The 13,805-nt window shown below is 37.8% G+C and overlaps 2 protein-coding genes across 2 annotated transcripts; one reads left to right on the plus strand and one right to left on the minus strand.

The window, feature by feature from the left end:
* The first annotated feature begins 3,846 nt into the window (after window positions 1-3,846).
* On the plus strand, window positions 3,847-9,338 carry LOC113028402 (uncharacterized). Its single transcript, XM_026178646.1, has 9 exons — window positions 3,847-4,100; window positions 4,289-4,351; window positions 6,186-6,611; window positions 6,818-6,878; window positions 7,458-7,593; window positions 7,812-7,907; window positions 8,135-8,427; window positions 8,715-8,938; window positions 9,222-9,338. Exons 1-9 carry the CDS (start codon window positions 3,999-4,001, stop codon window positions 9,336-9,338), a joined length of 1,518 nt encoding a protein of 505 aa, XP_026034431.1. The 5' UTR covers window positions 3,847-3,998.
* A 1,440-nt stretch (window positions 9,339-10,778) lies between these two features.
* Window positions 10,779-12,263, minus strand: LOC113028406 (uncharacterized). Its single transcript, XM_026178650.1, has 4 exons — window positions 12,010-12,263; window positions 11,759-11,821; window positions 10,991-11,407; window positions 10,779-10,886 (listed from the first exon to the last, which is right to left on the minus strand). Exons 1-4 carry the CDS (start codon window positions 12,109-12,111, stop codon window positions 10,779-10,781), a joined length of 690 nt encoding a protein of 229 aa, XP_026034435.1. The 5' UTR covers window positions 12,112-12,263.
* Window positions 12,264-13,805: the final 1,542 nt, after the last annotated feature.

The raw sequence follows: 13,805 nt of genomic DNA on the forward strand, positions 1-13,805 counted from the left end.
AGTGCTTTGAGTTTTTGGATAGCAGAGAGTCTGCTGGCAGTGTTTGTAGACGTCAGCAGCGTGTTTCTGTTCCAACTTGATCAAAGCTGATTTTGTTGACTGAACTGTTCCATTATTGATGCAAGCAGAGTTGTGAACTAGGCTGACAGTTCTTTTGCCTTTGTTCAGCTGCAGGTAATCGTGCACCACTGTGGAAGTATTTGAAATATGCAGTGTTGAGACAGCATTGGCCTGCTGAGCTTTAGTATTGGTTGTGGTGGTTGAGGAAGAGTTGATCTGTTGGAGTTTCTGATCATTATGATGGTTCTAAATGGTACAAAAATGGTAGCTTGGTAGCATCAATTCAATTCAATTCAATTTTATTTATATAGCGCCAAATCACAACAAAACTCGCCTCAAGGCGCTTCATAGATACAGAGAAAAACCCAACAATCATATGACCCCCTATGAGCAAGCACTTTGGCGACAGTGGGAAGGAAAAACTCCCTTTTAACAGAAAGAAACCTCCGGCAGAACCAGGCTCAGGGAGGGGCGGGGCTATCTGCTGTGACCGGTTGGGGTGAAAGAAGGAAGACAGGATAAAGACATGCTGTGGAAGAGAGACAGAGGTTAATAACAGATATGATTCAATGCAGAGAGGTCTGTTAATACATAGTGAGTGAGAAAGGTGACTGGAAAGGAAAAACTCAATGCATCATGGGAATCCCCCGGCAGCGTATGTCTATTCGGTTGTTCAGTCTGACGTCACTAGCCGTGTCTGGGTCTAAACTCCGCTGCAGGTCCATATATCAAACGATCACTATGGCATTACTGAGAGTTGAAAAACTGTCTAAAGTCTTTCATCTTTAATAAAATGATCAGCGTTCTGCTCTACCAGGTGTAACAATTGAGTTTAACATCCAGGCATCCATGAAAACGGAATTTATGACATTTAACGGAGTTAGAAGTTAGCAGGGAGTTAGCTCGCTAGCTTCTATCTAAATACAATATAGCATGTCCTGACTGCGGGGTTTTGGAAACAAATTAAAACGTACAGCTCTGTTATCACTTCCAGCATAAATGAAGACAGAAAACTAAACAGCAGTGACGTTTGTAGGGTTACTGAAGTTGGGCTAGCTGGTATATAATGATGTGCTACGTGACCGCTAGCGACACAGCTATGTTAGCTTAATATAAACAAGCTAACCTTTTTTCCACTCGATAAAAGTTACCGTGAGTGTTCTCGGTGGTCAGGAACAAATGTAATCGCATGGCAGGATGCTGTAAAAGGACCAAACTTCAGCCAGGAGAACAACTGAGATAATCCATCCACAATACGAGGTTAGTCATTCATATACTGCTGCATAGGCTGGGCTGTAGTTACATCCTAAGGTTTTAAAAACTGAGCTTAAATAAATGATTAGCGGTAATAAAAGACGAGGGAGGTCAACAGTGATCACTGACTGTTTTAGGAGCTTTTTGAGATCAAATAGAAGAAAATACATAACATTAAACATGTTAACAACACAAACGCAGACTACTTTAGACCCGGAAGTAGGATTCGTCGCGTCATCACTGAACAACCGGATTGCAGCATAACTAAGGGAGGATTCAGGGTCACCTGGTCCAGCCCTAACTATATGCTTTAGCAAAAAGTAAAGTTTTAAGCCTAATCTTAAAAGTAGAGATAGTGTCTGTCTCCCAAATCCAAACTGGAAGCTGGTTCCACAGAAGAGGGGCCTGAAAACTGAAGGCTCTCCCTCCCATTCTACTTTTAAATACTCTAGGAACAACAAGTAGGCCTGCAGAGCGAGAGCGAAGTGCTCTAATAGGGTGATATGGTACTACAAGGTCATTAAGATATGATGGGGCCTGATTATTTAAGACCTTGTATGTGAGGAGCAGGATTTTGAATTCAATTCTGGATTTAACAGGAAGCCAAAACAGGATAAATATGCTCTCTCTTTCTAGTCCCTGTCAGTACTCTTGCTGCAGCATTTTGGATTAGCTGAAGGCTTTTCAGTGAGTTTTTTGGACATCCTGATAATAATGAATTACAGTAGTCCAGCCTGGAAGTAATAAATGCATGAACTAGTTTTTCAGTGTCACTCTGAGACAGGATATTTCTAATTTTAGAGATGTTGCGCAAATGGAAGAAAGCAGTCTTACATATTTGTTTAATATGTGCGTTGAAGGACATGTCCTGGTCAAAAACGACTCCAAGGTTCCTCACAGCATTACTGGAGGCCAAGGTAATGCCATCCAGATTAAGAATCTGGTTAGATATCATGGTAGCTTCACTGCTCTAGATGCTTTACAGAATATTAAATACAAAACTCAGTTCAGTGAGAATGCATTGTGTCCAGCTGTGTGTTGAAGATGAATCTGTACTTTTTGAGAAAATAAATGTTACCAGAATACAAAGAAACTTATTTATCCGTGTTTCTCTAAGAGCAGCTGACATGATTGTCAAACACACACTTACTGCTGGTGGTTCCAGGTGTGCTCAGTAAAGTATGTGAAACACCATCCAGGAGATGGTGAATATTTAAAAAGGAAACATGAAAACAAATTATTTAATTAACAAATTAATCAACAGCAAATTTCACATTTTTTTCTATTACATAATAATAATAATAATAATAATAATGGATTGCATTTATATAGCGCTTTTCGAGACTGCTTTACAATTCCAGTTGTAGCCACAGCTGCCCTGGGGCAGACTGACAGAAGCGAGGCTGCCATATCGCGCCATCGGCCCCTCTGCCTATCACTAGTAGGCGTTAGGTGAAGTGTCTTGCCCAAGGACACAACAACCGAGACTGTCCGAGCCGGGGGTGGAACCGGCAACCTTCTGATTACAAGACGAACTGCCAACTCTTGAGCCACGATCGCCCATAGCCGTGTAACAGAGAAAATAAGTGACTCTTCCTACATGGGTTCAAAAAGCGCGATTACTGAGTGTCATTTCAGGAAGTCACCATATGTTTGAGGAGAGAAAACGGAGGCAAAATGCAATGCCAGTTTGGTCATATGCAGCATGTTAATGGCTTGTAATGCATCGAAATTAGAAATCCATTATCTCAACTTATTTTTATTTTTGAATTGAGTAAATTATAAATACCGCTTGAAGAAGTACACAAACCACTGCTGTCTGGACTGTTCTCCAGGTGACAATCCTCAATCAGCTTTTAGCTTAGTTTTAGTTAACTATAATAAACTTGATTCAGAGCACAATGCCAATGATAACAGCATAACTGGATGGAAAAACAGGCAGTGGAATATGGGGCGCCGTTTGTAAACTGAAACATGCCGAAATTAACAGCAACATTTTTCCACATTTAGCTCTAAATCTTACAAAAACATGTTTTTTTGAGTCATTTTTTACAACATTTAGTAAAATATTTGTAACTTTTCATATTTAAAACAGGATTTTAAATGTTAAATCTAAATGCTAAATGTTAAATCTAAATGTTAAATCTAAATGCTAAATGTTAAATGTAAATATTATATTTAAATGTAAATGTTAAATGTAAATATTATATTTAAATGTAAATGTTAAATGTTAAATGTAAATATTATATATAAATCTAAATGTTAAATGTTAAATCTAAATGTTATATATAAATCTAAATGTTAAATGTTAAATCTAAATGTTATATATAAATCTAAATGTTAAATCTAAATATTATATATAAATCTAAATGTTAAATGTTAAATCTAAATGTTATATATAAATCTAAATGTTAAATCTAATGATATATAAATCTAAATGTTAAATGTTAAATCTAAATGTTATATATAAATCTAAATGTTAAATGTTAAATCTAAATGTTACGGGAAACTAAATATTTAGCTAATATGCAAATTTATTGTACGGGTCAACGGAAATACCAAAATAAAAGCTTCAAGAAAACCTCCCGCGCTAAAGTGTGCCGGTCGCGGTCAGGTTCTGTGTTTGCGCTCCTCTTACGGTCACTTTTGACTGCCATGAGCTGCTTCGACTATTCCCTACCAGCATGTCCAGCGATTTAGCTGAAAACATTGGAAGAGCCGTTTTGTCGGCCATCCAACGATTCAGCGGTAATGCACCCTCGACCTCACAAACGCCGCAGCACTTGGTAAGTTTATTGTATAGCATTTTGGACGGGTTGATAGCAGTGTTAGCAAAACTAGCAAAGCTAAATTACTTAGCTAGTCCTCAATTATTTCATTTGGTAGGCAGCAGACAGAGATCGAACATCATACAACTCTATTTATTTATTTGGTAGGTAGGTAACAGTCGTTCTTGATGTAAATGTTTCCTTAGGAATCCAGCAATGCACCTGGACCAAGTAGACCTGCCGTCTCCACTGGGATACCATACTGCTCGGTAGGCCTTCTTACACATATCATTTAATTCATTTATCATGAAATTTCCCCTTGTGGGACTAATAAAGGTATGTTATCTTATCTTAGCTGACTGGTTTTGATATACAGTCAGGTTCATAAGTAGTTGGATACAGACACATTTTCTAATGTTGCTTCTGTACATTACCAGAATGAATTAAAAATGAAACTACTCCAATGCAGTTGAAGTGCAGACTTTAAGTTTTAATTCAGTGGGTTGGACTAAATGAATGCATAAAAATGTGAGAGGGAAAAATTAATTTGTAAACACAATCCTATCATTTCAGAGGCTCTAAAGTAATTAGACAAATTAAATAACTGAAAATAAAATGATAATTTCTATTACTTTATTCAAAACCCTTTGTTGGCAATGACAGCCTGAAGTCTTGAAGTCATGGACACCACCAGATGCTGGCATTCCTCCTTACTAAGGCTCTGCCAGGCCTTTACTGCATTGGCTTTCAGTTGCTGTTTGTTTGTGGGCCTTTCTGTCCTAAATTTAGTCTTCAACAACTGAAATGTATGCTCAATTGGGTTAAAATCCAGTGACTGACTTGGCCATTCAAGAATATTCTATTTCTTTACTTTATTAAAGTCATGGGGTGCTTGGACTGTATGTTTTGTGTCATCTTCCATCTTTATTATTAAATGCTGCCCAATCAATGTGACTACTTTTAGCTGGACTTAAGCAGACAAGTATGTCTCTGAACACATTCAGCTGCTTCAGTCCTGTGTCACATATTCAGTAAACACTACCAGTGCCACTGGCAGCCATGCACGCCCAAACCATCACACTGCCTCTGCCATGTTTTACAGATGATGTGGTATGCTTTGGATCATGAGTCGTTCCACCCTTCTCCATACTTTTTTCTTGCCATCATTCTGGTAGAGGTTGATCTTGGTTTTATCTGTCCAAAGAATGTTTTTCCAAAATTTAGCTGGCTTTTACTAGATGTTTTTGTTTTTTTGTTAAGTCCATTCTAGCCTTTCTATTCTTGAGGCTTATGAGTGGCTTGCACCTTGCAGTGAACCCTCTGTATTAGGGCTGTTCGATATGACGATATGAAAACATCTATCATTTCATATTATACGCTATCATTTGTTCTGTGGTGTCGCAAAATAAATTTTACGTCAATATTTTTCATCGTTTTGATGGTCACTGTAGTGGCTGTATTAATTTCTTAATTTTCTTTTTTCTGTTATGTTCTCTTTGACCGCATGTTGTCTGTTCACAGTAAAATTTTCAAAATGCAAACACTACGTCTCAAATCAATTCCAGGCCTTTTATCTGCTTAATTGGTAATGACATCATCATTTTAATATGGATACCCTAAATTAAAGCTTAGTCTGCACATCATGTCCATGATATAATTTTGATTGGAATATGTTTCAGTAAACGGGCAACAAAATAAAACTTGTTAGGGTCCAAATACACACTGACCTAATTGCAGGCCTTCGCTACTCTAATTGAGTGCTCAAAGCACTTTATACAACAGATCTCATTTACCCATTCACATGCACAGATTAATACAAGCACTTTTTCTGTCCAACATTCGCACACAGTCATAGTCGGATAAACTCATTGGGAGCTCTAGATTAGAGCACCTGGGAACTGAATCACCAACTTGACCAACAATCACCAAATGCTAATCTACAAGATACAAAAGGTTCAGTTTTCTGTGTAATGGGTAGACAATAGTAAGATGGTCTGAGTCTACAGTTTGTTTGTTTGTTTTTAATGAACAGATAACAGAAACCTTACGGATGTATTGTAATGCATAGGTGTCTATCTGTATCTGTGTTTGAATTCATTTCAGGTTCCTCTTCCATCAGTTCCTCAAGCTCATGCTACGCGCTCACATTTTGTGAGAAAAAACAAGACCTGCAAACACTATACAAAAGATGTTGTGTGCTTGCCCTTGTCTTCAGCATCAACGTTTCTCATACCGAGAGGAGATTCACGAGCAAAACTAGCACAAGATGGCCTTATTGGGAAGATCTCCTTTACATCTGACTGGTCTGAAGCACAATTTAGAGAAGAAATAGCAGCAATCTTCAGAAGAACATTTGCACTGTCAACTGGCCAGACATTCCCTTTTGAGTATTTGAGTACAATTAGAGGATGTAAACGACTAATGAAACCAAATGTTTCTAGCAGTTTTCTTTGGGGTGGCCAAGAAGTTGGCTCGATTTGTTCCACCACCTGCCTCTATATAATGGCAGGGATACAAAAACCTGCACAGGTAAACATTTTATATTGCAGTGCAGAAATATTTATTGTCTAAAAAGTGAGTCTGTTCCCTTAACATAATTTTATTAATTGTATTAATTAATATTGCAGTTTCAGCAGGTGTAAACAGTTTTTAGTGCAGCCATGTGCCTCTGTGTTACCAGTGATTTGGTGCAACTGTATTTGATTTTATGTAGAACATGCTTTCTTTTCCCTCAGGAGGAACCAGAAGAGCTGTCTGATAGTGACTTTGAAAGTCCAGTCTGCCGGAGAAGACGAGGTATGTGATGTGAATGAAAACCTAGTGAGGTTCTAAGCTCGATGACCAGTTAGATTTTGTTACTGCAGTGCGTAATAATTCCTGGGGGGTTTGTTTGATGAGAGCATCGTTAATTTGTCCGATTGGGGCGATCGTGGCTCAAGAGTTGGGAGTTTGCCTTGTAATCGGAAGGTTGCCGGTTCGAGCCCCGGCTCGGACAGTCTCGGTCGTTGTGTCCTTGGGCAAGACACTTCACCTACCGCCTGCTGGTGTTGGCCAGAAGGGCTGATGGCGCGATATGGCAGCCTCGCCTCTGTCAGTCTGCCCCAGGGCAGCTGTGGCTACAACTGTAGCTGGCCTTCACCAGTGTGTGAATGGGTGGATGACTGGGTGTGTAAAGCGCTTTGGGGTCCTTAGGGGGGACTAGTAAAAGCGCTATACAAATACAGGCCATTTACCATTTTAATGTTTACAAATTATCACAGGTGATTACAGCCAAGGAGGAATATGTGCCCAACTTTCACTTAAACTAATATAAGGATATATAAAGGCTGTTAACATTATGAAGCAAGTCATGCTGACCTTCTTTCCTTTGTTCAGTGCATCATGCGTTGTCTACAACACCAGGTGAAAGTGAGGCCAAGCATCAGGAAACAGAGAGCTGCATTCAAGAGAGTGAAAATGAGGGACAGGCAGAGGGACAGCAGATGTTTCCATATAATGTGGCAGAATTTGTGTAAGCTGTTGTCTAGGGGTTAAAGAAATCCTTCATTTTAGATGTTGTTTAGGATATTGTTTTGATGCAAGTTTCCAATTTGCATGTTTGGGGTTTTTTTGCTGAATGACTGCAACTTTAGGATTTACATTTAATTTTTTTTTTTTTTAATGATGTAGTGTGAGAAATTCTTCAAGGCTGACATGTTTTATGATTTCTAATATCTCTTATCTACTTAGCCCTATTTTTCTGGAGGAAGATGAAGCTCTTGAAGAGGCAATTCAGCGTAGCCTCCTAGAAGAGTCTGATAGACAGAGTGAAGTTTATATTTCAAGGTAAGATTTGAAAGTAACCTTTGATAATTGAATATTTTATTTGCATCTTTACTTGCATCATTTTTTTGCAGTTACACAATTACAAAGGTAATTGCTCATTTCTGACTAATTTAATATGGACTATCACAACATAATTATATGTTGTAACTCTGTGCACTTGAGTCAAATGTACAGCAAATTTCCATTTTTCCCCAAGATCTGTTTGTCATTGTCCCTTTTTTATATAGGTCTTTTAAGAAGCTCAGCAAAGAAGAAATTGAAGGTCTTCTTAGAGCTCATAGTGAGAAAGTCATTACACCAGGAACAAGACAACTCCATATCAGTCGAGCCAATGTGTGGTCGACTGCTTTGCGTCAGTTCAAGAGACCCAAGTTTGCAGAAAGCTGTGAGATGCTTTATGTCACATTTGCAAGCGATGAACATGATACAGAGGAAGATGCTGCTGACCTTGGGGGGCCAAGGCGGGAGTTTTTCCGTTTACTGGTGAAGGCCATCTTTCAGGACAGTGGTGCTTTTGAAGGTAATAGGATTTCACAGTCAAACTAACTAACTTACTTACTTACTCAAGGCCTAAAGGCTTGTTGACGACACTCGTTTTTATAATGTTACAAACGCAACAACCACCTGATCTGAACATTGTTTGACAGAACATTAACAAGTTAATAAATGACTACAGATAATAAATCTGTTATGTTCTGTGTGTCTGAAACAGTAAAAAAAAAAAAAGTAATACATTTTTGTCTGTCAATCTCAAGATATCAGTTTGGGGTCTGTACAGAATATACTTTTTTGTGTGTTATTTTTCAGCTACACCAAATGGATGCACACTGAAATTTAACATCCTACACTTGCAAAATGGAGTATATCGAACCATTGGCAGGATGTTGTCCACGATAATAGTGCAAGGTGGAGAAGCACCTGCCTTTCTCTCTCCACATGTAGTAGACTACATTGTGTCAGGAGACATTCTTCAAGTACACCTAACACCGGATGATATAGGTGACCCTGAGTTAAGAGAGAATCTGAAAAAGGTGAATTGCAATATTATAACAAGAATATTGTAATATTTCCTATATTCACAAGTCTTCTGGTCTTCTTTTATAATATATAATAAATACACTTTTGGTTATTAGAGGCAATTCCATGTATTATATTTTCAATTTGTTTCCTTTTTGTTAAAAAAAAAATATTGGTGAAATACAGCGAAATAAACCAAAACAAAAACGTTTCGAGTCCAATTAAAATGAACCATCTGCAGTATTTGTGTACACTGGTAAAAAACAAACATTTAAAGTGTTTTTCTTAAATATTTAGGTTGTAAATGCAACAACTCAACATGATTTGGAGGAAGCAGTCAGCTGCTGCGACTCATGGCGATATCAAGTTGAAGGTCTTCCACTCACAGTCCGAAAGGACTCTTACCAAGGATGAAGAGGCATTTGTGAAGGCTTTGAGGCCTGGTCACATCTTGGCTTTTGCCACCGGGAGCAGCAAGGTTCCAGCCATAGGTTTTCAACCAGCTCCTAAAATAACATTCATTCACGATGAAAGCAAACATCTCCCGATTGCACACACATGTGCAAATGAGCTTCAGCTTTTTGTGAATGAAACAACAATGGCTGATGATGATGCTTTTCATTACTGCTTCTTAGTAGCACTCATGAATGGAGCTTTATTCAGCACCATCTAAACATGTTCCAAAAAAAGTGAAATTAAAATGGTGGGTTTGTTAACTCTAATCCTGTTCATTAATTGTAGTTTCAAGTAACTTTGCTTCATACAAGATAGTTGAAATAAATTCTGACTGCATTTAATGTTGAAATGTAATAATTTTCAAAGCTTCAATAGATTTATAAAAATGCTAACTCTGTATTTTCAACGACAAATCAATAAAGTCACTGGTGTAATACAAAATTTTATTAAGCTTTTCTTTTTTAAACAAGGACACTTCAAAACAGTTTATGCACAGAGTATACTAAACATGCTTTGTAGAACAAGCCAGGATTACTTAGACATCTAACAGCAACATTTATTAAGACTATTGCAACTTTACAATGATTAAAACAATACTGTAGATAATCTTGTGAATTGATTTAAAGACTGACTGTTCCGTGTTGATAATTTTCACTGTTATACTGTATTACAGTGTGAATTTGATCTTTACTTCAATCTGAATAACTGGTTTTACCCATAAACTAAAAGTGGTTGTAGCCTTCTGAATAGCCTATGAGTCACTGTCAGTCATTAACTCTGAGTCCTTATGTGGCAGGAGGCATCACTGCTAGAGCGGAGGGGCTTCTACAGTAGTACAAAAACTGCATTTGCTGTACAGCATTTAAGAATATTAAGTGTCATCACTCTTTAGAACATCACTGGTATCCTGTGGTTGAGGTCACACATTTACAAGTTTGTTAAAAATATACTGCTGTGTTCGTTGAAACAATGTTTTACCATTATTGTTGTCTTCTTCAAAAGGGTGAATGCTTGTATATAGCTCTTGTAAATCGCTGTCATTTAATGGGACAAACCTACTTTCAGAGTTTGACAAGGAGGGTATGGAGACCTCTGCTGTAGAAAGTTCTGGGTTGTGACGATGAGACACATGAGTTCCGCAGGCAAAAAGCTGGATGGGAGTTCTATTACCTTCAGTGGAAACAGAGTGATTGTTATATCCAGCTTTGAATTCCTTCAAAGTGCGGTTGATTCGTGGTAGAAACACATAATGAAGGCAAAATAGGTCTGTTGCATTTTCTAAGTCTAGGATACCAAGTGATTCCAATTCATAAAATATAGGTGCATAAATGCGGCTACAGTTGTTGTTTAAGTCTCGGTTGAAACGCTCAATCCTCTGGTTGTGCACAGAACTTCCCATTAAGACAGAGCTTTCACCCCTGCTTGCTCGCATGTCCTCCCAAACCTGAGCATTCTCTCCTCCGTGATCAGTCCTGATATGCAGGGGTCTGCCAAATTGTCCAACAGCTGCAGTAAAGAGGGCTTTCACAGTCTCAGCTCGATTATTGCTGGAGCACTGAAGAAACATCAACATCCTGCTGTATCCATCTATTGCACCATGAACAACAAACTTCCAACGAATCAGTTTGTGATTTCTCTATGTGCCATAAATTTGGATGAGGCACAGAATATACTCGCCGAGCAACTGCAGTTCTTCTCCTGGATAGAACACCAGCCGAGTCCACCCTCCGCAGTGACTTTCTTACTCGCCATCTTTGAACCACTATGTTTTTGGAACGCAGATGACCCATCAGCATCACTTCTCCAACATTTGGATGTTCAGTTTTTATTTGGGACACTATCTGATCTAACTCATGGTCACTGATTACATTGAATTTTGACTCTGAGATATTATAGTCTTGCAGTAACTTATACAGAGTGGGCCTGGAGATGGAAAGGATAGATGCAGCTTCAGTAAAAGATGTTTTCAGGGAAAGAACATTTTCCAATTCCTCTTTGGAAATCTGAAGCCTTCCTTGGTAACCATCCTAGAACACGGCACAGAAAATCTCAATGAGCACAATTCTATAACAAAAGATGGGTAATTTGAGGCAATTGTACTGTGACAGATTAGCTAGAGTAATATTTTATCAATAGTTTTAAAATATGAAAGTGAGCAATCAAAAGACACTTCACAGCAAAAACAGTAATAAAATATGACGTAAAACTTGTGAATGTTGTTGGTGGTGATGTGACACTGCTAGTGATGGACCCCTAAGAAGATGAAATGTATGTAGAATCAGAATCATTACTTTGACAGGATTTAATTTAAGGTGACATATTACACCAAAGAAAAAACAAAAATTAGTCAGCTAAATGATATGTGTAAGAAGGCCTACCGAGCAGTATGGTATCCCAGTGGAGACGGCAGGTCTACTTGGTCCAGGTGCATTGCTGGATTCCTAAGGAAACATTTACATCAAGAACGACTGTTACCTACCTACCAAATAAATAAATAGAGTTGTATGATGTTCGATCTCTGTCTGCTGCCTACCAAATGAAATAATTGAGGACTAGCTAAGTAATTTAGCTTTGCTAGTTTTGCTAACACTGCTATCAACCCGTCCAAAATGCTATACAATAAACTTACCAAGTGCTGCGGCGTTTGTGAGGTCGAGGGTGCATTACCGCTGAATCGTTGGATGGCCGACAAAACGGCTCTTCCAATGTTTTCAGCTAAATCGCTGGACATGCTGGTAGGGAATAGTTGAAGCAGCTCATGGCAGTCAAAAGTGACCGTAAGAGGAGCGCAAACACAGAACCTGACCGCGACCGGCACACTTTAGCGCGGGAGGTTTTCTTGAAGCTTTTATTTTGGTATTTCCGTTGACCCGTACAATAAATTTGCATATTAGCTAAATATTTAGTTTCCCGTAACATTTAGATTTAACATTTAACATTTAGATTTAACATTTAACATTTAGATTTATATATAACATTTAGATTTAACATTTAACATTTAGATTTATATATAACATTTAGATTTAACATTTAACATTTAGATTTATATATAATATTTAGATTTAACATTTAACATTTACATTTAAATATAATATTTACATTTAACATTTAACATTTACATTTAAATATAATATTTACATTTAACATTTAGCATTTAGATTTAACATTTAAAATCCTGTTTTAAATATGAAAAGTTACAAATATTATACTAAATGTTGTAAAAAATGACTCGAAAAAACATGTTTTTGTAAGATTTAGAGCTAAATGTGGAAAAATGTTGCTGTTAATTTCGGCATGTTTCAGTTTACAAACGGCGCCCCATAGTGGAACGCTATCAGTCATGGACCTGCCTCCTCAACATTACTGAAATAGTGTGGGAACATCTTGAAGAAAACAGAGAACAAAAGTACCCATTATCTTCTATCTTCTTTCAATGTTTTGGATAGACACTTTATTAATAAAAGTGAGGTGGAAGTAATGATGGAAAAAAAGAAAAAAGAAACACGGAGAAAAAGTGAACAAGATTTTCTATTCAGAAATCATCAAGACAGAAGTGAAGGTTTATTGCTGGTGATATTTTCGAGAGATGATTGAAAGGTTTTGTGCTGAGACAACAGATAACATGTCCATATTTAAAATGCCATAATAGCGAATAGGATAGTTGCCAAATACAAGCTTGGAATAACAGAATTGGCATTTTGTGGCCCTGTGGGAAAGCAGCAAGAAAGGAAGAAAGGCGGAGGAGGATTTTTTGAAACTTGCCACTTCGGGCCTATTAATCCTCTGCTTTCATCCAAAAATAATTACAGTATGCTTTCCAGATGATTAATAGTCTTGGCATAGAGCCTTTGTTCCTCCACAAACTGAGAGTGATTGAAGGGTGTGTGTGTCTCCATTATTAGGTACTGATGAACCAATTAAGACTGGAGTCTGACCTATTCATCGCTTCACTGGGATCAATAACTAGTGCAGGATAGCATAAGCCCGAAGCACATCATTACACATTTAGCACTCCAGTTTCGAAAGGAAAACAATGCAGCAGAGTCTCAGAACATCATCGTTTCTGTAGCCGAAGCTGTGTCACCACACGTTTTCCCTTTTGCACATTTTTGGTGATGAAGAAGAGGAAGATGAAAATGCTTATTAGCTGTTAACGACTGCACAGTTAACTTTTTACCATAATTCACGGTAACAAAGCAGCTTGCTTGTTGAAAAAAAAAGATTAACTGTTCCTGCAGCACTTGACTTACCTGCAAGCTCGTATTTTAGAACAAAAGAGGGAAAATAAGAAGAATTGCTCTGCCAATTGTGACCAAAAAAATCAAAAATCAATTCATGTAACAAAATTTTCCCCTCTTCCCAAGATAAGCCACCTGTGTGACAGCCGTGCAATACATCATGAAACTTCATCCGTTCTCTCGTCCA

This window comes from Astatotilapia calliptera, chromosome 8 (assembly GCF_900246225.1).
Source record: "Astatotilapia calliptera chromosome 8, fAstCal1.2, whole genome shotgun sequence".
In the NCBI taxonomy this organism is placed as follows: Eukaryota; Metazoa; Chordata; class Actinopteri; order Cichliformes; family Cichlidae; genus Astatotilapia; species Astatotilapia calliptera.

What these genes read in the sequence shown, in the direction of transcription:
- LOC113028402 (XM_026178646.1), top strand. Translation starts at nt 3,999, where the DNA reads ATGTCCAGCGATTTAGCTGAAAACATTGGAAGAGCCGTTTTGTCGGCC. An exon ending in AGTGAAGTTTATATTTCAAG is followed by an intron (nt 7,908 to 8,134) that starts GTAAGATTTGAA and finishes TTTTTTATATAG; the next exon opens with GTCTTTTAAGAAGCTCAGCA. An exon ending in GGACAGTGGTGCTTTTGAAG is followed by an intron (nt 8,428 to 8,714) that starts GTAATAGGATTT and finishes GTTATTTTTCAG; the next exon opens with CTACACCAAATGGATGCACA.
- LOC113028406 (XM_026178650.1), bottom strand. Translation starts at nt 12,111, where the DNA reads ATGTCCAGCGATTTAGCTGAAAACATTGGAAGAGCCGTTTTGTCGGCC. An exon ending in CACAAACGCCGCAGCACTTG is followed by an intron (nt 11,822 to 12,009) that starts GTAAGTTTATTG and finishes ATGTTTCCTTAG; the next exon opens with GAATCCAGCAATGCACCTGG. An exon ending in CTGGGATACCATACTGCTCG is followed by an intron (nt 11,408 to 11,758) that starts GTAGGCCTTCTT and finishes GCCGTGTTCTAG; the next exon opens with GATGGTTACCAAGGAAGGCT.